We start from the raw sequence: 27,267 nt of genomic DNA on the forward strand, positions 1-27,267 counted from the left end.
TAACCGCATCAATAAAAGAAAAGAAAAGAAAAGAAAACCCCATCCACTTGACAAGCTCAATGGATATGCTTATCCATCTGCGGCTGTGGAGAATACACAGCATCCGTCCATCTCTTCCCCTCAATCGGAGCACAACACTTGCCTCCTCTAACGCTCCCACTCAAGCCTCACCCCCAAATACCCGCTACGCTGTACAGTACCTTGTTCAATCCTTCGGTCTTTCCTCCGATGAGGCACTCAAAGCATCCCGGCTTATCCCTGGCCTCATCAAGTCCTCCAATAAGCCCGATGCAGTCCTCTGTTTCCTGAGAGAGACCGGCGTAAGTGAGTTGGACATAAGAACCGCCGTGTCGCGGGAAGCTCGCATCCTTCACTCCCATGTGGAGAAGAATTGGAAACCAAACATTGCCAAGCTACAAGAGCTTGGCTTCTCTATCGAAGACATCTCGGGTATTATTGCCCGCAACCCTTTTATTTTTCGGTTCAATATTGTGTCAAAGATTGATTTCTGGATAGAGGTACTTGGCTCGGTGGAGAATCTTTCAGTGGTTCTCAAAGCGAGAGGGGCTGCGTTAATTTCTAGCAGCTTGGAAAATGTTATCATGCCCAACATATCTTTCCTTCGGGAGCATTGTGGTTTATCAACCCGTCAAATTGTCCGGCTGATCAAGTCCTGTCCTAAATTGCTCTCATCTAAGCCTGAATTTGTTAAAAGGGTAGCTGAGAGGGCTGAGGAGTTAGGCATTGATCGTTCATCAGTATATTTTCTCGAAGCATTGATTGCTGTCAGCACTGTGAGCCAACGTACTATAGATGCAAGGCTAAATAATTTGAGAAATATCGGGTTTTCACAAGAGGAGGTAGCACTTTTGATTAGTAGATACCCTTTGACTCTGACTAAATCAGAGAAGTTGGTGGCCAGAAAAATAGAGTTCCTGATGAAAGAAGCTGGTTGTAATAAGTTGCATGTGATCCGAAATCCATTTTTGTTTTGTTCCAACTTGGAGAACAGGCTGATTCCCCGAAATATTGTTAGAAAGATTTTGATGTTAAAAGGAATTCGTGTTCCAGCATTTGCTACTTTTGCAATCCGAAGTGACGAGAAGTTTGTGGAGAGGTTTATTCTGCCATATGAAAATGTTATTCCTGGGCTCCATCGCGCCTTTGCTGATGCTGGAAGCACTGAAGCTATTAATTAGCTTTAAGAGTCTAAAACTAACTTTCTTGCAGACTTAGATACTGCAATTTATTTATTTTTATTTGGCTAAATTTTGTATTACTTCTTTATAAATTGTTTAAGTCTCGACCATCAGTTTTGTTAAGATTTAGCTGTTAAATTTGTAACTCCACATTTCTTATTTGTTAAGATTTAGTTGTGATTTTATGAAATTGAAACTGTTGGTTGTTGTTCATGAACAGGCAGAACAGAAAATAGATCAAATAATAAATATAGGATGACAATTCCTGGGAATATATGAATAATTTTATATAATATTGGCTTTTAGATGGTAATTTGGCCAGCACATATTCTATTATTTGTTTAATTTCTAATGGAAGAATTAGCATTCTGTAAAATTGAATCCGGCTCTGCTACTTTGTTGGAACCCAGGACCAAAAGCTCTTATGGCATATTCCAATAGATGATGTCTGATTTTCTTTTCTGCTGAATAGTTTTATTTTGCATATATAGACTTCATATCCTACCAGCTACATAATAGTTTAGAGGGAGCACAATCTTAGACCATTCATACAGTTTCATGCCTGTGATATAATTTTGCATGCTCGATTGGCTGCCTGAACCAGTGTTGTAGTTGTATGCGGTCGTCGGACGGACAGGGAATCGCTAAGCGATTAATCGGGAATAATCGGCCTTAATCTGAAATAATCAGTCAATTCGTAGAAAAAATTCATGACGGTTTGGTCATCGCCAACGACTAATCGGTCGGTTAATCGGCCTAAACAGATGTTTTTTACAACACTGGCCTGAACTATTTGTTGGCTGGCCTATATCCTCTCCTCTCACCTCAAGTGGCATAATAAAATAAAATTTATGAACTTAGTCACTGGTTAGTGGATTTAAATAACCTTGTTAACTGTGATATATGGTGATGGTTGATTTTTTAAAATACTAGCAACTAAAAATTGACTTCTTTTGTTGGCAGGATCAAATAGAATTCTATCAGGCATTATGAGAGATGTACAAGTAGACCCTATGCCACCCCTGCTAAGAGATATGATTCGCTGTTTGGTCAGTTGGCAGATACTCTCGAAGACATACGTGCTAGACAGCTGCATAATAAATATATATGATGAGGGCGATTGCATTCCTCCTCACATTTATCAAAACGATTTTTTGCATCCGTTTTGCATTGTGTCTTTCCTGTCTGATGCTAGAATTCTCTTCGGCCAAAATCTCAAGGTTCTTGGCCCCGGCGAGTTCTTGGATTCTACTGCCATTTCGCTGCCACGCGGATATGTCATATTTTTTCGAAAACTTACGTATCCATTATATAGTGACAAGTACCTCTACAGTGAGCAATCATCAGTTCATTTTAGGTTGACTTTCATACTTGCCCCTTCCTCTATAATACTGTAATTGGGCCTCAACATAAAAAAAATAAATAAAGTACACATCTATTTAAATAAGCTTACAACGAAAGCATTAGTCAATTACTCAATATTCATGCCATACTTTGGTACAGAATAAATTTAGTGAAGCTATGGTTCACATGATTAAAGGTAAAATAAAATTTAGATAATTCTGGAGCAACATCGATGAAATTTTTTCAGTATTCATGTTATATTTCACTACCACAAAATATAGTTTGTACTATGGTCATTTTGTACATTTGTTAGAAAGGAGATAAATGTGACCTGAACATAATGGTAGTAATTGGACAAGGATGCAATAGAGAAATTCAAGATAAATTGGAGTATAAAAAATTATTGAGGGTGTCTTTGCTAAATGGATATCTGGTGTTTGTTATCAATTATTATTTGACTGTGGTTATCATTATATTTGTAAATGTATATATATCCCAATATCATGGTCGATAATTTGTTAAAGTAATAAATATGTTTTGTTTTTCCTATTCTTCAATAGATCAATGCTTGTGCTTAGTGGAAATGGTGCTGATGAGGCAAAGCACTGTGTACGGGCAGTCCATTCCCGGAGGTATACATTTTGGAAATTTGATATTTTTTTGTTTTTGTACAGAGTTAAGATCATTATTTTGCATCAGTACTAATCAATATTCTTTTTTCATTTTCTTAATTTATTATTTCAGGATCTCCATTACTTTCAGAAAAATGGACCCTGAGAAGCTTTCGTACCAGCATAGGCCGGACCCAGATTTTAATTTTATCTAGATTTGGTTCATTTTTAAAGTTTTTGTTATTCTAGTGATGATGGACCTCTTTTCTGGATCACATAGTTTGCTGTACTCGCACATACTCTTTAATGCAGGAAAAACTTGAAATGCCATGTTACATGTTGACAACACCTTCCTGATTGAGATTCTGGGCATAAGTCTAAGAGTTATTTGTTGTAGTCTTTATTTGGTTGGGTTTTGATCTGTTTGATTCAAATATTTCAAATTTTCAAAAGAAAGTGACTAGGAACCACAAAAAACACGTCCATGGCATAAAGCAGAAACTAGAATGAGAAGGTTTGAACTTTTACTTTCTCCCAAATCCCACCAGTATCTCGGGATCCTCTGAGGTAACTAACCTAAAGTTTTTGAGTTTAAATCCAATCCGTTTGATCAGAATCTGGAATGTAAAAAGTTCTTTATATTCGCGCCAATGCAGATCAGACGGTTTATATCTTAACTCAAAATTTTGAGTCGCCGCCTCTCTCGACTTCTCTCAAAATTCTGATCAGTATCTTGCTTTCCCTTCTTTTGACGTCTCTTCTCGGATCCAAATTGGATCCGTTATGGAAATGACTGCCTAATATTCCTTCTACAATTCGAACAACCAGTCAAAGTTGTTTGCATCGACCTATCAGGATTGCTCTTTACTTTGTGTTTCAAACCCGTTATGGACCCGCTATGGATCCAAACCTAACCTTGCTTGTGTCATAGTTGCTTCTCCATCATTTTATCTATTTACTTCGTGATTCAGTAAAAATAATTTTGATTTATAGAAACTAACTTTGTAAATTTTTACGAACAAGTTTTGATGAGACGAATTTTGATAAAATATAAATTTCGTTAAAATTTTATCAGTTTAATTTGCACCAAAATATTTTCGACATTGGAGAGGATACAAGTTTTAAAAATTTGACTAGGAATTTTCAAAAAAATTCTATATAGTGAAGGACTAATATAACGACAATATTTAAAGAAGGGTTTTTCAAATTAATTTTGTTAATAATATAACTAATTAAAATTTTGTCAAATTTTGTTCAAGTTGTAACTAATACATAGTTGTAATTAGGGGTGTTCAAATGGTTCGGTTTATTTGGTTCTGAACCGAACCGGTAAGATTCGGTTTAAATGGTTCGGTTGTTCGGTTGAATTGGTTCGGTTCGGTTGATTTTGTGACTTAGTTCGGTTTAAATGGTTCGGTTCGGTTTTGATTTCTCAAAACCGATTAAACCGAACCGACCGATTTTATTGATAGGGTCAAGACTTCTAGTATTATTTTGGTTCATTAATCAAAACTGAAGTTTAAATTGGTTCATTAATCAAAACCAAAGTTTAAATTGAGTATTATAGATGTATTGAGTTTTGATTTTTGAGAAAGTTCGGTTCAACCGAACAAACCGAAGTTTAAATCGGTTTAAATGGTTCGGTTTTAATTCGGTTTGCTATTTTAGTTCGGTCGGTTCGGTTGGATTTTCAAACTTCGGTTTTAAGTTCGGTTTGATTATTTTAGTTCGGTTTAAACCGAACCGACCGTTTGAACACCCCTAGTTGTAATACTTCTGAACGCAATGTAATTAGATCAAATAATTTTTTTTCAAATTATCTTTTTCCTGCTTTATCCTGGATCTTTTAATACAATTAATTGAACTTTGATCGCAATCCAACAACACCAAAATTTCCTTTTTACCATCTTTAAAAAAACAAACAAACAATTTAATCATTTTTTTAAAGTTTCGGATTTTACCACTTCTGTAGGTATAACATAAGAAAGTGATAAAATCCGAAATTTTGAAAAAAAAACGTTATTAGATTTTTTATTTTTTTTTAATCCGAAGAAATGAACTTTTATGTATTTCTGTTTATATCGTACTTAGATTAGATTTGGATAAAATAACCTCTTGTAAATAAGGCAAGCGGATCGATGCAATCCGTACATTTTAAATCAAAAGACTACAATTTAAAACGAAAATTAATAATTACATTTTAAAATAAAACAAACGTACACAGATACAGCAAGATTGTTTAAAAGAAAATTAATAATTACATTTTTTTTTTGTTTTTGCATGTATTTGATGCAATTTTTTGATCCTACAATGATTCCATAGATTTCACTTTAAAAAAAATAAATGATATATTTTGATAGAAAATACTTGAATAAATTAAAGGACAGAGTGATCTCCATATTAAAGGACATGGGTGTTGCAAGTTGGGTCCCACTGGCAGAGTCATGGAGTGGGGAGCCAGTATTGTCGACTGTATAGGCTCCAATCCGGATGCTCAGTCCTTATCAGTGCACCTAGACCGCTGATATCTTGGCAGGATATTGAAGTTCCTGTACCAGTAAAATTTGAATATCAATTAAGCCTACAATAAAATCTGTTCTTTCCCTCCTTTTTTTCAGTACATAGAGGCCATTATTTCCCTGCTTATGTATACTGGTAAGGAGTCCTAAGAGGTATGCTTCTGTCGAATTCTGTTAAATTGAGGGTAATAGAGGTATAGCTCTGATTGACCTGATACATGTAGCTTAAAAACCAAAAGACAGAGAAATTTAACAAGTGAATGCATTTTTCGATATGATAACTGGTTCAATTTGGAAATGTTTCTGTTAAATGGAACTAAACAATGGAAATGCATTTTTCTATATTGTCTGAGGTAACATAATATTTCTGTTAAAATCTGGACCATTTGATCAGAATTCATGCAATTCGGTTAGAGATTGAAATCACATAACCCTTTTAATATTTGTTTGGATTTTGATGATCGGACAGTCCATATCTAAACAGAAATATTATGGTACCTTAGATGATATGAATTCCACCGGAGATCTCCATTTTGTGATTTTTCCAATTGTTTTGACTATATCAAGAGATGGAAATAACATGCTTTCACCGATAGGGATTAATTAAAATATGATGCATGATGAGTTTCAACAAAGGATAATTATAATATAAACGAATGGCCAATAATTATTGATTCAGATATTAACAATGTTGTTTTATTTCATTCAGCTCACAGACAATAGATTCAAAACAGAGCTTCATATAACTAGTGCACTCTATGAAGGTAAAACTGCTCCGTAAATATCTTTATCAAGAAAACTAGATATCTTGAAAAAATGTTTCTTTTGGATAATATGTCTAATGGTTTAATTAGGACAATATATTGAGCCGAGGTTTGACCTGTTAAAAAAAAAAAAAAAAAAGTACAGAGTATGGTTTGGAGAATAGGCCGATTCCGAGTTGACTCGACTGAGTCGGAACAGAATCAGCCCGACGCTAGCTGTTTTTTCCCGAGTTTTCCTGGTTGGATGAATTTTATACAAAAAACTGCTAAAATTGAAGCTGAACGAAATAATCAATCAAATTTCCACTTAATCTCTTTCTTCTAGAGCAAAATTACACCGTTTTGGTAGTTCAATTGAACCAATTTTACATTTTGCTTAGTTAATCAAAGGGATTTGAGGCAAGAAAATAGATGCGACAAGCGACTCAGAAAGAAAGGAGAAGAAGATTAAAGCATTATAAAATTTTGAACAGATGGTGGAACCATATGTTAGTATAATTATCACTAAGCTGCTAGTTTAAATTGCCAAATATAAAAGTAGATCAGTTTTATAGTTTTAAGTTGCCAAACTTTCATGCAGATAAAATAAAATATATATGGAAAGATATCCATTGAAGGACAAACCTGTAATAAGAAAAAATGATAACTGCTGGTAAGGTGAGATGGAGATATGCTGATATTTGGCGCAGTTTTCAAGTTGTAAATATTTTTATTTTTCTGTACTCCTGGTAGCCACTACCATGGAAATAAAAAAATAAATTTTTTTTTAGAAAACTGCGAGCCTGAATTACTTTTTACTAGAAGACACCTTAAGTGTTCTGTAGTTTTGGAGCAAAATGCTTTAGAATCTATCATTGCTCTATTCACCAATTTTTTTTTTTTTACCAAAGTCCATAATTAGTAAACCAGGGAACAATAACTCAAGCGGAACTCAAAACAAAATGTCGGTTAGAGTGGTGCATAATTAAACCATAGACCCTGCACTTTAGAAATTTTGCTCATTGGCCCTTTGGAATTGCAGATCTTTTTTGGTTTATGGTTTGCAACCCAGAAAAAACTTCAAATTTCCATTTGAAACTTATATTATATTACCGTATTTAACTATGTTCTTATCATTTTTTGGTTTCACAGTTTCACATTCAATTGTCAATTATTTAATTGACACTTCTCAAACTTTTTAAATAACCCTCCTCTTCTTGTCCGGGCTTGGGACCGGTTACATCATTTAGATGAGAACGGAGTAGGTTCAATGGGCATTGGATCTACTTTTGGGTCCAATGAGCTCCAACACTGTTCGACCCGCATTAAGATCTGTGCACACAAAAATTGAAGCAGGCACGCACGGATTTTAAAGCAAAATACACACATATTAATGCGGATCAAACGGCGATTGAGTCCATTGAACCAAAGTAGGTCAAATGGGCATCAAACCTACTCTGAACTCCATTTAGATATAGGCAGAGTTAAAAGTTTGTGTTAGTATCTCTGAAATTTAAATTTAAAAATAAATGTACAAAGAAACTAATAAATTGGAAACAAGGAGAAATATATACCTTCATGAATAAACCACACTGGCAGTTATCTGTAGCTCGTACATAGTATTTGTGTAATTACATTTTGCCTTGTCCTTAATGTACGTGGTGGAGCTTGCGTAATTTCGTCCTCTCCTCGATCCTCTGTACTAGTTTGAAATGTGTTAAAATCTCTGAAAATTGAATATACAAAGAAAGGTACAAAGAAACTAATAAATTGGAAACAAGGAGAGATATATACCTTCATGAATAAATCACACTAGCAGTTATCTGTAGCTTGTACATGGTATTTGTGTAATTACATTTTGCCTTGTGCTAGCTTAATGTAATGGAGCTTGCGTAATTTCATCCTCTGCTCCTCTGGAGTTTCACACCCATGCAACAGCAATGTGGTACTTGTCGGTGGGGCCAGTGTTAGTGTATACACAAGTCAGCGGTAAGAAATTATACAAAGACCAACGGTTGCAAATGAGAGCCTAATCAGAGAAGTTATCAACCTCTATCCCCGTCTAATGTCCTTAGAAATCAGCGAAGTGGGCAACTCTGGGATTTCTTCCAGCAAAGTAGCATTGTAAATGCAAACATGTTCAAGGGAAGTGAGCATCACCATTGTACCAGGCAATGACCGCAGCGAGCTTGCATCATGGATGACCAACCCCCTGAGGGTACTACTGTTTTGTAAAAACCATTGCTCTGGCAGGGCCTCCAACCCTGAGCATTCGTCAACTTCCAGATCACTAACAAATCTGAAGCTTCTAAGTGGCTCAATAAGAAGGAGACAAAGGTGATCAACCTCCAGAATATTGATCTTTAAAGAAATCAAGTTGTTTCCTGGGTTGACAGTATTTGCTTGATGCATAGATGAAAGTTCAACCAGCTTTGGACATCCCCTTATAATTAATTGTTTTAGTGACACAAATTTCCCTACTGCATCAGTTGGTAGCTGAACCAGATTCTCACAGTCTCTTATGGTCAATTCCTCAAGACCACTTAAATCTATATTTTCTTGAAGCAGAAATCCATTCAAGGATGCTAAGTGTGAGCACCCACGTATCTCAACATTTCTGAGTGGTGCTATTAGGGATGATGATGTAGGGCCATCTGAGCAAGAACTTTGGAAATATTCTGGAAGATCACTCAATGCCACATCATAAATGGAAAAACTTTCTAAAGAAAGGGGCAGATTAGGAAATTTGGTCAGGTTCCGGCAATCTTGAATGTACAAGCGTTTGAGAGATGGAAATGCATTTTCCATAGAGGTAGTGGATGTAATAGTTGCACTTCCTGATATCAGCAACTCAGTGAGATTAGTGAGACAAAATGATGCCTCAAGCAGTGGTACATCAAGTTCACCACAGTTTCCCATGTTAAGTGTCTGAAGTTTTACAGGTATAAGGTTTCTCCAAAAATCAACTGCGGCCAGCTTTGGGTTATTTTTAATGGTTAAGATTTTCAAGGACATTAGCTTCCCAAATCCTTCTGTTGGCAACTGTAACAAATTCTTACAGTTTTTGATGGTTAGTTCCTCAACAGCTTGTAAATCAACGTTTTGTTGCTGCAGAAATCCATCCAATGATACTAATTTGGGACAGTTGACGATCTCTACTTCCTTAAGCGATGATTTCATATATGATGATGCCAGATCTGTGATGCTAGAACCATAGTGCATATCTGGAAGGGAATTAAGCCCTACATTTTGTATCTCAAATTTCATAATAGAAATAGGAATAGTAGGTAATTTAGCCAGGTTTGAACAGTTAGTAATAGTAAGTTCTTTTGTTTTCTTTTGTTTTGTTTTCTTTTCTCCTAAGTAGAAGGGTTGTTGTGTACAGAACTTGAAAAAAATACTAACAATTTGTAGTAGGTTTTCGAGTGAAAGATGAATTGAGATATTGAGATTCCAAGAAGAAAAAAGATCGGGTAATTAATAAAGGAACTCGGTTACCAAAATAATGGATTGTATGAGAGAGAGAGAGAGAGATTGAGATTTGAGAAACAGAGTGAAGACCGTAAAGATCGCATAATTAACTTACTATCTCTCTGTTTTTTTTTTTTTTTTTTTTTTGCTTTTTCTAAAAAAAAAAAAAATATAGCAAGGGGTGTCTTGAATAGGATGAGAAATGGAGATGCCAAGAGAAATTTGATCGGATAATAATGAAATTTGATTACCAAGAGAAAGACACAAAATTTAACTAGCAGGGTTGTTGTGTACAGAACTCAGAAATATTGTTTTTGTAGTAGATTGTTGGAAGAAAGATGAATTGAGAAATTGAGATTCCAAGAGAAAAATACAGATTGTTTGAGCGAGAGATTGAGTTTGGAGAAACAGAGTTAAAGACAGAGATGGAGAGACAATGGTAGATTACAGATATCTAGGAGACAAGGAGATTGGTGACAAGTAGATTACATAGTAATAAAATAATCTCAACCTAATAAATTTGTGTGCATGGTCCAGATCATAAAAGATCATATCATTGAAAGAATCATGCCACCTGGACAAGAGTAGTGGGCCCCACGGCCCATCTCTCTCTTATAGAAGTAGAAAATTGGAAAAATAATCAATCATTAAAACCAACCAAATAAATTTTATTAGTTACCCATCCAAATCTCTTGGTTTATCCACATAATTGCAAATTAATATCCACCTCTCCAACTGTCCAACAACATAGTTATTGTTTTCTATGTATTTATTGCTGATAGTTCAATTGAGTGCGTCACTGAAACTTGTAATTTAAGCGTAGAGATGTACCTACTAGATATTTAGTATGGACTATGGAGTGAGTCTATGGTTCTATGCATAACATGATTTGATTCATAATACATATTAATATTTTTGTTTTCATAATCGAACCATTCAACATGTTTTTTTATATAAATATGTGCTTGCAAACTGAATTTTATATTTTTGACTATTTTTTGACTATCTTTTAAGATAGGTAGAAATTCATTGTTTTTGGATGGTCCAAAATTTTCAGATTAAGTGATTTTCTATCTATCTTAAAAAAATAGTAAAATAATTAAAAAATATATAAAATTAGATCAGCAAGTACATATTTATATGGAGATCATGTTAAATGTTCAGATGGACCGTTAGAATTTAAAATAAAATAAAATATTAATCTGTGTATTACGGACCATAATTTCAATTTATTAATTTATATCTTCTACTTTTGTTAGATATTTGGAAGTTATTGTGTCAACATGGTTGTGCTAAAATAACAATTCTGAATTATCTTAGTGATGATTCTGTAAGTTTTACATGATAATGACATAATACGTTTAAAAATAATGACACAATCTTGAAATATACAATTCTAATTTACTAAATTACTTTTTTTTAGTTGTTACTATTTGAATTTTCTGAATTTTTACTCCAACTATTTTATGGGTATTTTCATAATTTGAATAAATTTATCCAATATTGTTGTGATTTTCTGAAAATTAATTTTGATTTTTTTATAATTAAACTATGATTCCGAGAATTTAAAGAAATGCAAGTAAAGGGTTCATAACCATAAAAATTAGATGATGCGCCTGGATGCTTAGCGCATGTTCATTTTATTCTGGGTTCTAAATACCGTGATAGTGTTTTCAAATTATAAAAGCTATGGCGCTATAGAGGCGCAATATAGGCATAGCACCGTTTTTTTTAGCTGCTATGTTATGACCCAATTATTTAAACCATTAATTTTATTTATTTATTATTTATCATCCAATATTTAATGAAAATTAGAATCGAAACTTTGCTGCTTGTGGTTTGTGCGCTGCATGAAGCCAAAACTTCTCTGTTAAAATCTTTACCCCAAATTTCTTCTGTTCGTTTCTTGTTGAATTAAAAAAAAATGACTTTAATAATAAAAATTAATGAGCGACGCAAATATTTTAATCTTCCACAATACCAACTTGATCTCCGTTACTGATTTTAAGTTAATTTTTAATTAATCCTTGTCTGAAAAAAGGAATTATATGCAAATTATTAAAAAAAAAATTAACAGGTTTGACAAGTACGGAATTATGTTATACAATCGATGAGATTTTGTATTCTTGGAAATGTGTGGAAATTTTTGTTTGGAAAGAATTAGATGGATGTAATATGAAAGTGGACATAGAAAATCACTGAAAGTTGCCATTTTTTTTAAAAATATTATTAATTTTTTATTAAATAGAATAAAACATATTCATCTGAAGTCTATTATAATCAAGTTATCATTTTTTTCTGAAAAAAATATTTGTTTAAATAGAACAAAGAAACATCTAAAGTCTACTATGGTTAAGTAGATTGTATACTTAAAAGTTAAAACTACTAGAACATGACCAGATTTATCTATATTTTTAATCATTTTTTTTAATAATTCTACAATTGAAAAAAAAAGTTAGATAAAATGGAATGCATTTGTTCAAAAAGGCGTCGTCTGATTTATGCCACACAGATTTTACTCTATACTGTTTTAGATAATTTGAAGAGGTTGTGAACAAATTATGAGCACTTGGGTATGCAAAAAATCATGTTGCACCAAAGTTCATTTTCCCATATTTTTTTTTTTTTGAGAAAAAATAAGGGTCAAGTTCTTATTTAATTTCATTAATAGCTGTTACATGTGGTATATTGTAACAAATAAATCAGAAATCAAGTTTGAACCGATTCCTTTCGAACTTTCATTGATTCTGCGTATTTTGTTTTTTTTTATTTTGTAAATAGAATGAATGAGAAGAAGAGAACAAGACATGGATTGTCTGACGGTGGGATGCCTTATCATTACAATTCTAAGGAAATGAGCCGGTCAAACATTTTGGGCCTTTTATTATTCAATATTTATATTTTAGTTAAATTTTTATCTAAGATTTCACTTCAATTTGCTAATTGGCTAAGAACAGCACCACTCTAAATTGTGCCAAACAATTTTTAATTAGTTCAGGAAAATATATCAATTTTGTTATTATAACCTATTTTATAATAAATATAGTTACATGGATTGAGTTGCAATTTTATATCTGATAAATTAATGGGTTTGAACCCAATTAACTATTTGAATCTGTTGGATTTAATTAATGGTACGCCCGTTATGGGAAACCCAAATTCAATATCCGACCCGTTATGAAAAGATGCCAACCCTTTATGAATAGGTGCATTGGTTTTATATAAACCATTCATATATCTCTCTCTAATAATCATCAGAAAAACGTGTGAATAGTAACAGCCAAAATTAGAGAGAAAATATAGAGAGCACCAAGAAGTACTCTGTTAAGGATTGAAGGTTTTAGGTCGTGGAAAACGCAGGGCTTCCGGCTTCGGCTTGTGATTCCTTGCAGAACCAGTGATACTGCTACGCTCGCAAGATCCGCTTCCGCACGAAGATTAACGGAGTTATTTGTAAGTTTTGTCCGTTAATTAACATTGGTATCAGAGCTTTTATAGCATGTATTCTGGTTTTAATATATAACACGGATTGTTCCGAAAATTCGCCTAATTTGAAATTATAAAATTATTTTTTCTGAAAATTTTGTATAGCAATTTTCAGATTTTTTTTTGAGAATTTCCGAAAATTAATTTCATGTTTCAGGAAAAACGAAATAATTTGAAATTACAATTTTTTTAAAAAATTATAACGAATTTTCAGATTTAATTTACAATTAATTTTTTTTTTGTAAATTTGATCAATTTAAATACGAATTTTATTTTTTAAAAACGTATTTAATTGTATTCACTGTTTTTGGAGATTTTTTAAATGTATCTTTTGGAGATGCATTGCAAAACAGTGATGTTGTATAGTGGAAATGGGAGATGCAAAGCAAAATCATGCATTTTTAGTTGTTTATGGATCTTATACAACTGGTTGGACAATTTTTTGGTCCAAATGAATCACAACCGTCCAAAGAACCATTTTTTCTCAAGAATTTTCGGATTTGATGGTTCATGATCGGTGTGTACAATTTTTATACTTCTGGATTGTACAGCATCCATTTCTGGTTCAAGCAGCGCCAATGGATGGGTCCATTACTGTTTGAAATGGAGAGATTGTATGCATCGGTTCAAACTAAATAGACTTGGTCCATTCCGGGATGGTGAACCGCGAAAAATAAAAGTTTTTTCTTGAAGCCGCTGGGGCTAGAACCCGTGTCTATTGGGTGGGAGCCAAGTACCATAACCACTATGCTAGAACAACTTTCTTGTTACCATCTTGATTCTATAAATTAAATATACTACAAAACAGTATAATTCACACTATGGTTTCATTTCCAATGATTATAATCTGAATTTTTTTTAATTATGCATTATTCATTACAAATGATGTTTAATCCAATTATTTTTTTTTAATCCAGTACGGATTTTTTGATAACTAACCCACTACGGTTTCCAAATGCATTATTTATTATGCATCTATTTTTTTTATGAATTTATGCATCTATTTTTTTTATGAAATTATGCATTATTTTGTATCAATTTTTTTATATAATTTAAAATTATATAATTAAATGTATAATTTTCAGTGGGAGTTTTACACAGTGAATAATTAATAGTAATAAAATTTATAGAATTAAATGATGATTGTGAAACTTAGTGATCTTTCGATTTTAATCTATAAGTATTATTATTATTAAATTATTTCACAGTTGTTGTAAAACTAGAATTGTTATGCCAGGTATTAAATAATTTGTATTAAGCCATCAAAACTGTGATATGTCCTAACTTAGTTTAATTGTAAATTCTCAGTGGAATGGCATCTGCATCTAGGAATATTGTGGCAGAACTCAACAAGGGTGAAAAACTGAATGGCGATAATTATGAAATTTGGGCCATGAAAATTCAGTATGTCCTGGAAGAACAAGAGGTTCTTTCGGTCCTGGATCATATTCTAACCGAACCAGAAAAAGGTACAACTGCAAAGCACATTGCTGATAGTGCTGCATATGAGTCTTGGAAAAAGAAGAACTCCATTGCTCGTATTACGTTGCTGAGCAGTATGGATAATGATGTGATGCGTGAGTTTAGGCAACATGAAATTGCAAAAGAGATGTGGCTTGCTTTGAAGCAGAAGTTTGGTGGAACTTCTGTTACAAAACTGAGACAACTCACCATCAAGTTTGACACTTACAAGAAGCGTCCTAATCATAGCATGCGGCAACATCTCAGGGAGATGTCAAATATGATTAGTGAGTTGAAGGACGCTGGCCATGTTTTGACTGATGAGCAACAACTTCAAGCAGTGATTCGTTCACTTCCTCATACTTGGGAACACATGAAGGTGAATCTGACCCACAATGAGAGTATTAAAACTCTCAACGATGCAACAAGGCATCTGGAACTTGAGGAAGATCGTATTGAGGCATCCAAGCCTCAAGAAACTGAATCTGCTGTGCATTTGGCTGGTTCAAGCTCTCATGGAGGGCAAGGCCAGAAGCGTAAGTCAAATTTTGGTCACAAGGGCAAACAAGAGAAAAAGCATAAGGGGCAGGATCGTGGCAAGGGAAAGGCTTCTCAGAATTTTAAGAAGCATAATAAGGCCAAGATCAAGTGTTTCAATTGTGGCAAGAAGGGTCACTATGCTTGTGAATGCAAAGAGCCCCGCAAGGTACAAATTATAGAAAAACTTTCATATTTTTCATATGTTTCCAGTTCTGTTTTTATTGCTGATTCTCATCCTTTGTGGACTGTAGACTCAGGGGCAACAGACCATGTAGCCAAAGACCGTGATTTGTTTGTGGATTTTCGTCGAATTCCGCAAGGTTCAAAATGGCTTTATGTAGGAAACAACTCTCGTGTACCAGTCAAGGGTATAGGCACATGCAAGTTGGATATGCGTGATGGTCGAACCCTCCTCTTACATGATGTTCTCTTTGCACCTGACATTCGACGAAATCTTGTATCTGTAGTAGTTCTTCTTAGATTTGGATTTACTTTGAACATGTGTGGTACTAGTATTAAGTTGTATCTGGATGATGTGTGTTATGGTTATGGATATGTATCGAATGGTTTTATTATTCTGGATGTTATTAATATGATGACTTCTTCTAATAACCATTTTTCTTTATTTACATCATATGCTGATGAAAATGTTGATGTGAATGTATGGCATATGAGATTAGGCCATATTGGACAGCAACGAATGGATAGATTAGCCAAGGAAGGCATGTTAGGCCAAATTGAAAGGGTTAGTCTACCAACATGTGAAAATTGTTTAAAAGGAAAAATGGCAAGAAAACCATTTGGAACAGGAACCAGGTCTGAATTTCCATTGCAATTAATTCATTCTGACATTTGTGGACCAATGAATGTGAGGGCACGACATGGAGGTAGATATTTTATCACCTTCATTGATGATTATACACGATATGGTCACGTCTATTTGATATCTCATAAATCTGACACTCTTGCTTGTTTCACGAAATTTATAACTTTATGTGAAAATCAATTAGACAGAAAGGTTAAGGCCTTACGAACGGATCGCGGTTGCGAATATTTGTCTGATGAGTTCAAACAAATGTGCGAAGAAAAAGGAATACTAAGGCAACTAACCATGCCATATACTCCACAGCAAAACGGAGTGGCTGAAAGGAGAAATCAGACTCTTTTGGAAATGGTTAGGTCAATGATGGCTCAAGCAAATCTGCCAATTAATTTTTGGGGTGATGCATTATTGACTGCTGCCTATATTCTGAATCGTGTACCTTCTAAATCTGTTTCTTCAACTCCTTACGAACTTTGGACTAATAGAAAACCAGATCTTAGTAATCTGAGACCTTGGGGATGCGCTGCCTTTGTTCATGATTCGTCTCATCAACATGGTAAATTGGGTCCAAGAGGTAAAAAGAGTATATTTATACGATACTCTGAACATTCCAAAGGTTATGTGTTCATTGGTGAACAATCCAGTGGGAGTGTAACAGAATTTGAGTCCCGAGATGTCATTTTCTTAGAAAATGAATTTCCAAGAAAGGGTGAGATAGGTCAGGAATTTTCTCTATATGAAGTAGAGGAGGAGCAAGATGATTTGATTGTTGCAAATCGTTTGGTGCATATTCCTGAACCTCCAACAGTATCTCATCCAAGTGGGAGCAAGTCTGTAGATGATGCTGAGCAAAGTTCAGCACAATCACAAATTAGGCATAGCAATCGTGCTAGAGTTCCTAAACGTCATTTTCCAATCGAAAATGAATCTTACATGATTGTCATGCAAGATGAAGAAGAGCCAAGAAATATTCGAGAGGCTCTCACTTGTCCTGCTAAAGAGAAATGGATGAAAGCAATGGAAGAAGAAATGGAGTCAATGAGATCAAATAGTGTTTGGGAATTAGTTGATCTCCCTGAAGGACGCAAGGCAATTGGGAATAAATGGGTTCTCAAGATTAAACGTCTAGCTGACGGCTCAATTGAGAGGTATAAGGCACGTCTTGTTGCTAAGGGGTATACACAGCAAGAAGGGATAGACTACGAAGAGACTTTCTCTCCTGTTGTAAGATTTACTTCCATACAGTTGATACTAGCTATCGTTGCCAGTTTAGATTTGGAATTGCATCAGATGGATGTTAAAACTGCATTTCTAAATGGCAATCTGGAAGAAGAAATATATATGGAACAACCTGTCGGTTTTGTTGCCGAAGGACAAGAGCACAAAGTGTGCAAATTGTTGAGATCCATTTATGGTCTCAAGCAATCTTCCAGACAATGGTACATTCGGTTTCATCAAGCAATCATATCATTTGATTTCGAAATAATTGATGAAGACCATTGTGTGTATGTCAAAAGATCCAAAGACAAATTTGTGATTCTATCACTTTATGTGGATGACATACTGTTGGCTAGTAACAATAAAGAGTATGTACAAATCATTAAATAATGGTTATCCTCCAATTTTGATATGAAGGATATGGGTGAAGCAGCATACATTCTTGGAGTGAAGATTGAAAGAGATCGTTCCAAGAAGATGTTAGCTCTATCACAAGAGCATTACATCAAGAAAGTACTTGAAAAGTTTCATATGCAAGACTGTAAACCCATTGATACTCCTATAGCAAAAGGCGAAGGTCTTAGTTTAAGAATGTGTCCAAAGACTCCAGATGAAAAAGTACAAATGGAAAAAGTTCCTTACTCAAGTGCTGTTGGCAGCCTCATGTATGCTATGATGTGTACTAGGCCAGATATCAGTTTCCCCGTTGGGATGGTGAGTAGATATCAAGCCAATCCAGGACAGTCCCATTGAAAAGCAGTAAAAAGAATACTTAGATATCTGAAAGGTACTGTGGATTATTCATTGTGTTTTCAAGGAGAAAATCTGCAACTCATGGGTTACGCAGATGCTGATTGGGGAGGAGATTTAGATGAAAGAAAATCTACCTCAGGCTATGTTTTCTTACTTAGTAATGGAGCTATCTCTTGGAGTAGTAAGAAACAGAGTTGCATATCCTTATCCACAATGGAAGCTGAATTTGTAGCATTTTCAGCAGCAGTACAAGAAGTAGTTTGGCTTAAAAGATTTTTGAATCACTTGGGTTTCGGTGAGAATGAAACTAACTCAGTGTTGGTATACAGCGATAGCCAAGCAGCAATCACTTATACAAAAGATCCCAAGTATCACTCAAAGACCAAACACATTGATACTAAGTATAACTTCGTTAGAGACATGGTGGTGAGAAAGCAAGTTTGCATGCAGTACATATCTACACACAAAATGGTGGCAGATCCTTTTACAAAGGCAATACCTAGAGATGTGTTTATTGGCCATGTGAAATCTCTAGGGTTACGTAGATTGTAGTTATATATATATTTTGATTGAACAGTATATATTATGTATATTTGTATTTGTTGGAAAAATGCAATGAATGCTATTTACTTATACATTTATGTTATAATTGTTACAAATTATTTAATACCAATATATTTAGCATAACACATGAGATATAAAATGAAAGGTATGTCAGACAGTTGATTGGCCTTCTCACACAGGCAATCGCTTCTATGTCTTGGTAGGACATAGAAATAAGATTGATTTTAAGCTAGACATGATACAAAATGTGAGAGCAAGTGCTTAAAATATACATCGCCTTGATAGAGAATCAAGATGAGGTCATATGAATATATTATTATGACCGAAGGTGAAATACCCACTATTCACCTTAACTGTCTTATGCCAAGTGGGAGTCCTGTTAGTGAATTTATATGATAAGTAGAGTTGTGGACTCAAGTTAGATATTATGTATATCTGAACTATCACTTGTACGGTATTGGATTTTAAATTAGACATACGCTCCATAAGAAATGGAGAATAATACCGTAACATATGTTTCATACCATATGTGCAATTGACCAACAGGGTAACAGAAGATATGATCTCTTCTTCTTTGTTGTGTGAGACCCGCGAGATAAAAAGGATCTCATAGTACTCTTCGATTTTTTACTAAATACTTGAAGTTTCTTTTCAATTAGTTATTTTGGAATGTTACCAATGATCATGTATGATGCGATCTAATGGAACATATCTGAATAACAAATTGATTTGGAATTAAGAGATTCTAGATAAAAGAAAAAGATCATTTGAGTGTTACATTAGGTTATATTCACTGGTGCACCAATTATGTTTATGTAACATAATTGTGAATATATAAGTATGGTTGTATCAATAAATAAAAGAGATCCTGTAATACTTAAAAAATGTAATTTAATGATCTGGGGTACTGCATATTTACTCTACTTAGATGTTGTTATACATACCTAACAGTTGGATAACAACATAGACTCTCAAATTAAGATATGCTGGTCACGGCCTATTTCCTTGTATGAATTTTAACAGAGATTAGAGATTACGTTCTCTTAGTTTATAGCGGGTATCCCATTTTGTGCGAGTGGGAGATGTTGGATTTAATTAATGGTACGCCCGTTATGGGAAACCCAAATTCAATATCCGACCCGTTATGAAAAGATGCCAACCCTTTATGAATAGGTGCATTGGTTTTATATAAACCATTCATATCTCTCTCTCTAATAATCATCAGAAAAACGTGTGAATAGTAACAGCCAAAATTAGAGAGAAAAGATAGAGAGCACCAAGAAGTACTCTGTTAAGGATTGAAGGTTTTAGGTCGTGGAAAACGCAGGGCTTCCGGCTTCGGCTTGTGATTCCTTGCAGAACCAGTGATACTGCTACGCTCGCAAGATCCGCTTCCGCACGAAGATTAACGGAGTTATTTGTAAGTTTTGTCCGTTAATTAACAGAATCCGATTAGTACCCTACCTGATAGAAATTCTAGATCCGCTCATGATAGTATCATAGACTCACTCAAAACTTGAGCATGTTTTTTTGCCTGAGTCGTGCATAGATCATAAACTGAAAAAAATGTAGATTTTATTTTTGCAACGAGTTTCATCCTTTTATGATATTTAATAGCAAGAGAGTTTAAAAAGAGTTTATTCTTCTTCTTTAAACAAGCTCGTTCGTACCATAACAAGTCAACCTTGAGCGAGCTGATCACAATTTTTTTTTTTTTCAAATTAAACTTTTTTCTACATCTCTTTAATTAAAATGACAGCACAAGGTTGAAAAATATAAGCACCAAATTGATGATTGAAAGATACACATAGAGAACTATATATATCCACAATTTAGTCTTTAGCTGACTAGAATTTAATATGATTTAAATCATCCGGACGACAATTAGAACCTAACTAATGATAGGGACTGGTTAATTAATTTGTAGCTTAGCATCCACCTTTTTGCAAATAAATTTATTAAGTTATTTTTTAGTTAAAAGAAAAGTTAGTTTTTTTCATGATCTATAAGGTGAGCCGTCGTTTGAGGTTGTTTCTGTTTAATTAGCAAACCCATAGGGTCATGAGCCATGGACCCATATGAGGTGGCTCTCGAATCAGTTTGACCGATCCATCAAGGATCCTTGGACCAAACCTAAGGAATTGGGCTGCAAGAGTCCAATTCCGAAGCCCACAAAAGCCTTCGCCGATAAAGAGTCTCAGCAAGGTCTGGTCCGAATTCGAGATCACTCACATGAAGTGATTTCTGCAACAAACTCTGTACTGTCTGCCTCACCAGACATAATTGTCAGGTCTCCAGATCGGTGCGCTATGCAACAGTAAAGGGCCGACCTAAGGCCCAAATCTGAGCCTGAAAGGAGGGTCACATTTTGACATAGGCACAAGGTATCTAGAGGTTGGAGTCCAAATATCTTACACACGAACTCAAGTCTAACTCGAAGACTACAACCAGTCACCTCGGGATCGGGATTGGTACGTATCACAAACATAATTGAGTTAGTACCACTAAGGTACCTGATCATGTAGAGTACTCACAGCCGTTCAAAATTAATTCCATGTCTATTTGAAATATGCAAATACTCTTTGAAATTCATGCCAAATTTTAAAAAATAACTCAAATGTCAGTATTGCACTGAATCTGAAATTCTGAATACAACATAAATGTTTGAATATACAAAACATCATATAATAACGCATTTTAATTCTTTTATAAAAAATAACAATAACTTATTTAAAAATGGGCGTAAGTAACACAAGATTTTCAATTTTACAATTAAAAAGTTTGGAATAATATTATGGACAAGAATATATATATATATATATATATATAGAGAGAGAGGAGGGATCGGATGACACCCATATATATATATAGAGAGAGAGAGGTTAATGTGCTTTCGGTAGCATATGGGCCGAAATACACATGGTCCAAATTTGAAATTTCAAAATTCAAAAAGTCAATCTGAACCGTTCATCTTGTTCTCCATATTAATATGTGCTTAGAGACCAAATTTTACATTTTTCTGAATTTTTTTACTATTTATTAAGCCACTTTGAAAATTGCTAATCCAACGGTGGCTTAACAAAATAGTAAAACAGTTCGCTTTCTCTCCCGTCTTCTTTCTGGATGAGATCAATTCAATTTTTTTTCGGAACTGGATGTCTCCAGTTCGCTTTCTCTCCCGTCTCTCCAAATTCAATATTTATTTCCGATAATTTTTGTAAAGAAAGAAAACCTAAGCCGGCCACACCGTCCAGCGACTCCTCCCATAACTCCATTCTTGTGCCGACCCTCCACCGCCGATCATCACGTGCACATCTCTCTCCTCCTCTAGTGGTTCGTTTTTCCTCAATTTGTTCCCAGACGAGTTTGATTTTGTGCCATTTTCTTTGGTTTTGCTTTTTAAGTTTACTTGATGATTTTGGAAATGTAATTTCATATGATTTCCGGTTCATTTGAACTTAGAAATGTGGCCAAGTTCATTTACATAAATATTAAAGTAATCATAGTAATCGTACTATAATAATGTTGAATTTTTTTTTTTCTGAGGCTCTTGAGTAATTTTTTTATGCAAGAATAAACTAAACTTATTTAAGACCATTAAATTATTTCCAAGTTTTCGAAATTTGCCTGTAGGTGTTTTTTATTATAACATTTATACTTTTTTCATGTTAAAATCTTCTGACTACTAATTTAAGTTTATTGTAGTGACCAAACTCTTCTGTATAACCTAATTTGATTAATTTTCAATTGTGAAACAGGTGACAACTACCTGAACCTGTCCATTATCATAGATCTAGAGGAAACAACTATCTGAAGCCGTCCATTGTGCGTACGTGTTTTTTGCGGCTGAGGAATGGAAAGGTTAGAAGAGGAGATGAAATGAAAGAAGAACAAGAAGAGAAAGCGAAGGCCGAACCAGGATCAAGTTGGTTGCCAGGGGGAAGCAAAGTGCTGATAACATTAGTGTAGTTGTGGTTGATCTAAGGGCTAGGAAATTGTAATAGAGGAAGAAGGGATTCAACCTTTTTTTTTTCAATTTGTGAAATCCAATGTGGAAATCTACATAGTTTAGAAATATAAACCAATGCTGGTTTTGCATTTCCAATGGAAATCAGATTGATAAATCCAAAATCTGACTTGTTCTTATTTTGTTGTGCATGTGAATGTGATTATATAAAAAATAATTTTGCATTTACAAGTAATATTTTCAGGTTAGAAAATCTTTTTCATGCAATTGCGAAGCAACAAAATATCATTAATTAATATTATTAATATGTAAATATACTTCTGCATTCATTTTCCTATTTAACCTGTTAGCAAATAGAAGAAAGCAAAAAAATAGCTTCACTAGAAAAATATTTTAATATTATTAATAAGTAAGCTTCTTTTATTGCAACTGAAATAATTATTTATTAATAACAGGTACCGGTATAACTACTGAAATATAGTTTACTTCTTTTTAAAAAAATTGGTTACTACTACAACTTCTTTAAAGTATTACAGTACATGAGACATAACATTATTCATCATTGTTAGAGTTATTTGAAGAAAATAACAACATTTTTGTGTGTACCAGAGTTTACAAAACAATTGATGTATCCACATGAAGAAATCAAGATCAAATTGACAAAAGAGAACAATATTCCTCAATACTGCTAATTGAACATAAACTTTCATAAGCATCTTCAGTAATTTTGACTAATAATGCTAAGGGCACAAGTTCACTAATTTAAACTCTGAAGTTGCTAAAAACTCATCTGACAAGTTCACTAATTTAATGGCATGTGGGCTAAAAACTCTGAAGTTACTAAAAAGATCCGTTAAAGAGGCTAATGCAAGTGTTAAAAGATCCGCTAAATTAGTATGGAGAAGAGCTTGAGACCAAATATCACCAAGCTCCAAGAGGTTGGCTTCTCCAATGAAGACATCTCAGGTATCATTTCCGCCAACTCTGCTCCGTTTCGGTTCAATATCGTGTCAAAGATTGATTTCTGGATGGAGGTACTTGGCTCGGTAGAGAATCTTTCGGTGGTTCTCAAAGCGAGAGGGGCTGCGTTAATTTCTAGCAGCTTGGAAAATGTTATCATGCCCAACATATCTTTCCTTCGGGAGCATTGTGGTTTATCAACCCGTCAAATTGTCCGGCTGATCAAGTCCTGTCCTAAATTGATCTCATCTAAGCCTGAATTTGTTAAAAGGGTAGCTGAGAGGGCTGAGGAGTTAGGCATTGATCGTTCATCAGTATATTTTATCGAAGCATTGATTGCTGTCAGCACTGTGAGCAAACGCACCATAGATGCAAGGCTAAATAATTTGAGAAATATTGGGTTTTCACAAGAGGAGGTAGCACTTTTGATTAGTAGATACCCTTTGACGCTGACTAAATCAGAGAAGTTGGTGGCCAGAAAAATGGAGTTCCTGATGAAAGAAGCTGGTTGTAATAAGTTGCATGTGATCCGAAATCCATTTTTGTTTTGTTGCAACTTGGAGAACCGGCTGATTCCGCGAAATATTGTTAGAAAGCTTTTGATGTCGAAAGGAATTCGTGTTCTAACATTTGCTACTTTTGCAAACGTAAGTGATCAAAAGTTTGTGGAGAGGTTTATTCTGCCATATGAAAATGTTATTCCTGGGCTCCATCGCGCCTTTGCTGATGCTGGAAGCACTGAAGCAATTAATTAGCTTTAAGAGTCTAAAATTAACTTTCTTGCAGACTTAGATACTGCAATTTATTTAGTTTTAAATCGGCACTACGTTGTAACAATATGTAACATTGTTGTCAACCATCGTTTTGTTAAGATTTAGTTGTTAAATTTGAAATTTCTAACTACACATTACTTATTTACTCCGATCTGTGATTCAAACTTAATCTTCATCTCTTGTGAGTCATGTTGTGCTTTTATGAAATTGTAATTGTTCGTTATTGTTCATGAACAGTAAATAGATCAAATAATATATATAGGATGACAATTCCTGTGAATATATGAATAATTTTATATAATATTGGCTTTTAGATGGTAATCTGGCCAGCACATATTCTATTATTTGTTTAATTTCTAATGGAAGAATTACCATTCTGTAAAATTGAATCCGGCTCTGCTAGTTTGTTGGAACCCAGGACCAAAAGCTCTTATGGCATATTCCAATAGATGATGTCTGATTTTCTTTTCTGCTGAATAGTTTTATTTTGCATATATAGACTTCATATCCTACCAGCTACATAATAGTTTAGAGGGAGCACAATCTTTGACCATTCATACAGTTTGATGGCTGTGATTTAATTTTGCATGCTCGATTGGCTGCCTGAACCAGTGTTGTAGTTGTATGCGGTCGTCGGACGGACAGGGTACCGCCAAGCGATTAATCGGGAATAATCGGCCATAATCTGAAATAATCGGTCAATTAGTAGCAAAAATTCATGACGGTTAATCGGCCTAAACGGACGTTTTTTACAACGATTCTTTGCGCCCGTTTTGCATTGTGTCTTTCCTGTCTGATGTTAGGATTCTCTTCGGCCGAAATCTCAAGGTTCTTGGCCCCGGCGAGTTCTCAGGTTCTACTGCCATTTCACTACCACGCGTGTATGTCATATTTTTTTGAAAACTTACGTATCCATTATATAGTGACAAGTACCTCTACAGTGAGCAATCATCAGTTCATTTTAGGTTGACTTTCATACTGATGATATTTCCCCTTCCTCTATAATACTGTAATTGGGCCTCAACATAAAAAAAAGATTAGTCAATTACTCAATATTCATGCCATACTTTGGTACAGCATAAATTTAGTAAAGCTATGCATGGTTCACATGATTAAAGGTAAAATAAAATTTAGATAATTCTGGAGCAACATTGATGAAATTTTTTTAGTATTCACGTTATATTTCACTACCACAAAGTATAGTTTGTACTATGGTCATTTTGTACATTTGTTAGAAAGGAGATAAATGTGACCTGAACATAATGGTATGGTAATTGGACAAATTTAAACCCTATATATATATATATAAAGGATGCAATAGAGAAATTCAAGATAAATTGGAGTATAAAAAATTATTGAGGGTGACTTTGCTAAATGGATATCTAGTGTTTGTTATCAATTATTATTTGACTGTGGTTATCATTATATTTGTAAATGTATATATCGCAATATCATGATCGATAATTTGTTAAAGTAATAAATATGTTTTGTTTTTCCTATTCTTCAACAGATCAATGCTTGTGCTTAGTGGAAATGGTGCTGATGAGGCAAAGCACTGTGTACGGGCAGTCCGTTCCCGGAGGTATACATTTTGGAAATTTGATATTTTTTGTTTTTGTACTGAGTTAAGATCATTATTTTGCATCAGTACTAATCAAAATTATGTTTTGATTTTCTTAATTTATTATTTCAAGATCTCCATTACTTTCAGAAAAATGGACCCTGAGAAGCTTCCGTACCAGCATAGGCCGGACCCAGATTTTAATTTTATCTAGATTTGGTTGATTTTTAAAGTTTTTGTTCTAGTGATGAAAAACTTGAAATGCCATGTCACATGTTGACAACAACACCTTGATTGAGATTCTAGGGATAAGTCTAAGAGTTATTTGTTGTAGTCTTTATATAATTTGGTCATCGATCGCCAACGACTAATCGGTCGGTTAATCGGCCTAAACAGACATTTTTTACAACACTGACCTGAACTATTTGTTGGCTGGCCTACATCCTCTCCTCTCACCTCAAGTGGCAACGACTATTTGTACTAATCAATATTCTCTTTACATTTTCTCAATTTATTATTTCAGGATCTCCATTACTTTCAGAAAAATGGACGCTGAAAAGATTCCGTACCAGCATAAGCAGGACCCAGATTTTAATTTTATCTAGATTTGGTTCATTTTTAAAGTTTTTGTTCTAGTGATGAAAAACTTGAAATGCCATGTCACATGTTGACAACAACACCTTGATTGAGATTCTAGGGATAAGTCCGAGAGTTATTTGTTGTAGTCTTTATTTGGTTGGGTTTTGATCTGTTTGATTCAAATATTTCAAATTTTCAAAAGAAATTGACTAGGAACCACAAAAAACACGTCCATGGCATAACAAAAAATCCTCTATGATTGATCAAATTCAAATTAAGCAGAAACTAGAATGAGAAGGTTTGAACTTTTAACCTTCTCTTTGGTCAGATTGACATCCTAGTGTCGCTTTTACTTAATTTCTCCCAAATGCCCAAATCCCACCAGTATCTCAGTCCGGATCCTCTGAGGTAACTAACCCAAGTTTTGAGTTTAAATCCGATCCGTTTGATCAGAATCCGGAATGTAAAAAGTTCTTTATATCCGCGCCAATGCAGATCACACGGTTTATATCTTAACTCAAAATTTCGAGTCGCTGCCTCTCTCGACTTCTCTCAAAATTCCGGTCAGTATCTTGCTTTCCCTTCTTTTGACGTCTCTTCTCGGATCCAAATTGGATCCGTTATGGAAATGACTGCCTAATATTCCTTCTACAATTCGAACAACCAGTCAAAGTTGCTTGCATCGACCTATCAGG

At 34.3% G+C, this 27,267-nt stretch overlaps 3 protein-coding genes and 1 long non-coding RNA gene across 5 annotated transcripts in view; 3 read left to right on the forward strand and 1 right to left on the reverse strand.

Moving 5' to 3' along the window:
* LOC144545543 (transcription termination factor MTERF8, chloroplastic-like) lies at positions 1-24,915 on the forward strand. 2 transcript variants are annotated; one of them, XR_013508540.1, is made up of 2 exons: positions 1-1,293; positions 24,470-24,915. XR_013508540.1 is itself a non-coding variant. In XM_078294111.1 (1 exon), exon 1 carries the CDS (start codon positions 60-62, stop codon positions 1,197-1,199), a length of 1,140 nt encoding a protein of 379 aa, XP_078150237.1. In that variant the 5' UTR covers positions 1-59; the 3' UTR covers positions 1,200-1,337. The 2 variants fall into 2 exon arrangements, 1 of the variants encoding a protein (XP_078150237.1); XM_078294111.1 differs by lacking the exon at positions 24,470-24,915 and having other exon boundaries at positions 1-1,337.
* Positions 8,469-9,224, reverse strand: LOC144545692 (putative disease resistance protein At4g19050). The gene has a single exon (XM_078294241.1). The coding sequence runs from the start codon at positions 9,222-9,224 to the stop codon at positions 8,469-8,471; it is 756 nt and encodes a 251-aa protein (XP_078150367.1).
* Positions 23,596-24,414, forward strand: LOC144545693 (uncharacterized). Its single transcript, XM_078294242.1, has one exon. The coding sequence runs from the start codon at positions 23,596-23,598 to the stop codon at positions 24,412-24,414; it is 819 nt and encodes a 272-aa protein (XP_078150368.1).
* A 274-nt stretch (positions 24,916-25,189) lies between the features above and the next one.
* LOC144545545 (uncharacterized) overlaps positions 25,190-27,267 on the forward strand; it is a 47,643-nt gene continuing 45,565 nt past the window's right edge. The window contains exon 1 of the long non-coding RNA XR_013508541.1: positions 25,190-25,313. This is a non-coding gene — a long non-coding RNA (uncharacterized LOC144545545). The remainder of the gene's footprint in view (positions 25,314-27,267) is intronic.

Source organism: Carex rostrata, chromosome 28, assembly GCF_964058835.1.
Source record: "Carex rostrata chromosome 28, lpCarRost1.2, whole genome shotgun sequence".
NCBI lineage: Eukaryota > Viridiplantae > Streptophyta > Magnoliopsida > Poales > Cyperaceae > Carex > Carex rostrata.